Below are 1,800 nucleotides of genomic sequence, written 5' to 3'. Positions count from 1 at the left end.
GCTCGTCAAAAGCGTCTGAGCCGAAATCACGTGCAGGACTTGGCACAGTCGTTTGCCATCCTCCAAAAATATCAGATGAAACTGAACCCGGCAAAATGCGCCTTTAGCGTTAGATCCGAAACATTCCTCGGCCTCATGGTATCTTAGAGAGGAATTGAGGCCAATTTGGACAAAATCAGAGCCGTCATGGAAATGGCAGAACCGACCAGCATCAAAGAAGTCCAAAGGCTCATCGACAAGGTTATTGCTCTCGGCCGTTTCATGTCCAGAGCTGGCGATAAATGCCTCCCATTCTTCAACGCCCTCAAAAAGGCCTTCGAATGGACCCCTGAATGCCGAGAAGCCTTCCTAGAGCTAAAGCGATATTTAGTTTCACCACCCCTCTTGGCGAAGCTGAAGGAGGGAGAACCGTTGTTCATCTACCTCGCCATCTCGTCTGTGGCCCTAGCGCTATTTTGGTGAAAGAAGAAGGCCGGTCAAAAGCCTATATACTATATCGGCAAAATTGTCCAAGGGGGCCGAGGTCCGCTACTCTCGAGTCGAGAAATTCGCACTGGCTCTAGTCACGGCCGCCTGAAAACTAAGGTCGTACTTCTAAGCACACCCCATTTGAGTGCTCACCGAACAACCCTTGAGGAAAATCCACCATGACATCAAATCCAGCGGCCGCATGATCAATTGGCCAGTAGAGTTAAGCGAATTCGATATATCTTACCATTCTCGGCCAGCCATCAAAGGCCAAGCCCTGGCAGACTTCATCGTGGAGTGCACCATGCCAGACAAGGAGCCAGAAATGGTTGATACCGAAGGAACATCGGTTGACATCCCTACAACTCCGCCCGTGGAAGGAGGTCCAGATGAAGAATACTGGAGAACGTTCTTTGACGGCGCCTCAAATAAGTCGAGAAATGGAGCCGGAGTAGTCCTCTACACCCCAGACGACTTCAAGGTAGAATATGCCATGACCTTGAACTTTGACACCACCAACAATGAGGCCGAGTATGAGGCGATGCTCGCCGTCCTCACCCTTGCTAGAAGACTTAGAGCAAAGAGAATCCGCGTCCACATCAATTCTCAATTGGTGGTCAACCATGTATCCGGGGATTATACTGCCCGAGAGCCTAGAATGGCTAAGTGTCTGGCCGCAGCAAGAAACCTACTAGGTCAATTCGAACGGTCATGGGTTGTGCATGGATCAAGAGAAGAAAATGCCGACACTAATCTTTTGTCAAAGCTCGCTTCCGGAGATCTTGAGGAATTCAATAGGCCTGTCTATAGCAAAGTGTTGGACTCGGCATGAATCAACACGCCCTTAGCGACCCCTATATATCAGCAAGTGAATTGGATGACCCTTAAAATGGAGTACATCTCACAAGGCACCTTGCCGGACGATCCGAGCGAGGCCAGACGGCTAACGTGCAGAGCTGCCCATTACACCATCATCGATGGAGTCTTATATTGACGCTCGCTCTCCTTACCATTGCTCAAATGTCTGACACCAGACGAAGCTGAGTACGTGCTCCAGGAAACCCACGAGGGGACTTGCGGACAACATTTAGGAAGAGGAGCACTGGCTTTGAAAATCATCTGCCAAGGATTCTTCTGGCCTATAGTCCAAAAAGACTCAGCCGAGTATGTAAAGCGTTGTGAAGCCTGCCAAAGGTTTACGCCCATTCCCAATCTCAACCTCGTGCCGATCCTATCGCCGATTCCCTTCGACATATGGGGGATTGACATCGTGGGTCCTTTGCCACCGTCCCTCAATAAGAAGAAATGGATAATAGTAGCCATATACTACTT

At 49.7% G+C, this 1,800-nt stretch overlaps 1 protein-coding gene across 1 annotated transcript; it reads left to right on the top strand.

The window, feature by feature from the left end:
* Positions 1 to 670: 670 nt before the first annotated feature.
* On the top strand, positions 671 to 1,300 carry LOC139881833 (uncharacterized). Its single transcript, XM_071866238.1, has one exon. The coding sequence runs from the start codon at positions 671 to 673 to the stop codon at positions 1,298 to 1,300; it is 630 nt and encodes a 209-aa protein (XP_071722339.1).
* The last annotated feature ends 500 nt before the right edge of the window (positions 1,301 to 1,800 follow it).

Source organism: Rutidosis leptorrhynchoides, unplaced genomic scaffold (genome assembly GCF_046630445.1).
Source record: "Rutidosis leptorrhynchoides isolate AG116_Rl617_1_P2 unplaced genomic scaffold, CSIRO_AGI_Rlap_v1 contig201, whole genome shotgun sequence".
Classification (NCBI taxonomy): Eukaryota; Viridiplantae; Streptophyta; class Magnoliopsida; order Asterales; family Asteraceae; genus Rutidosis; species Rutidosis leptorrhynchoides.
This window is presented reverse-complemented; position numbering and strand designations above follow the sequence as displayed.

Excerpts from the sequence above, each read along its gene's own strand:
- LOC139881833 (XM_071866238.1), top strand. The coding sequence starts at position 671 with ATGATCAATTGGCCAGTAGAGTTAAGCGAATTCGATATATCTTACCAT.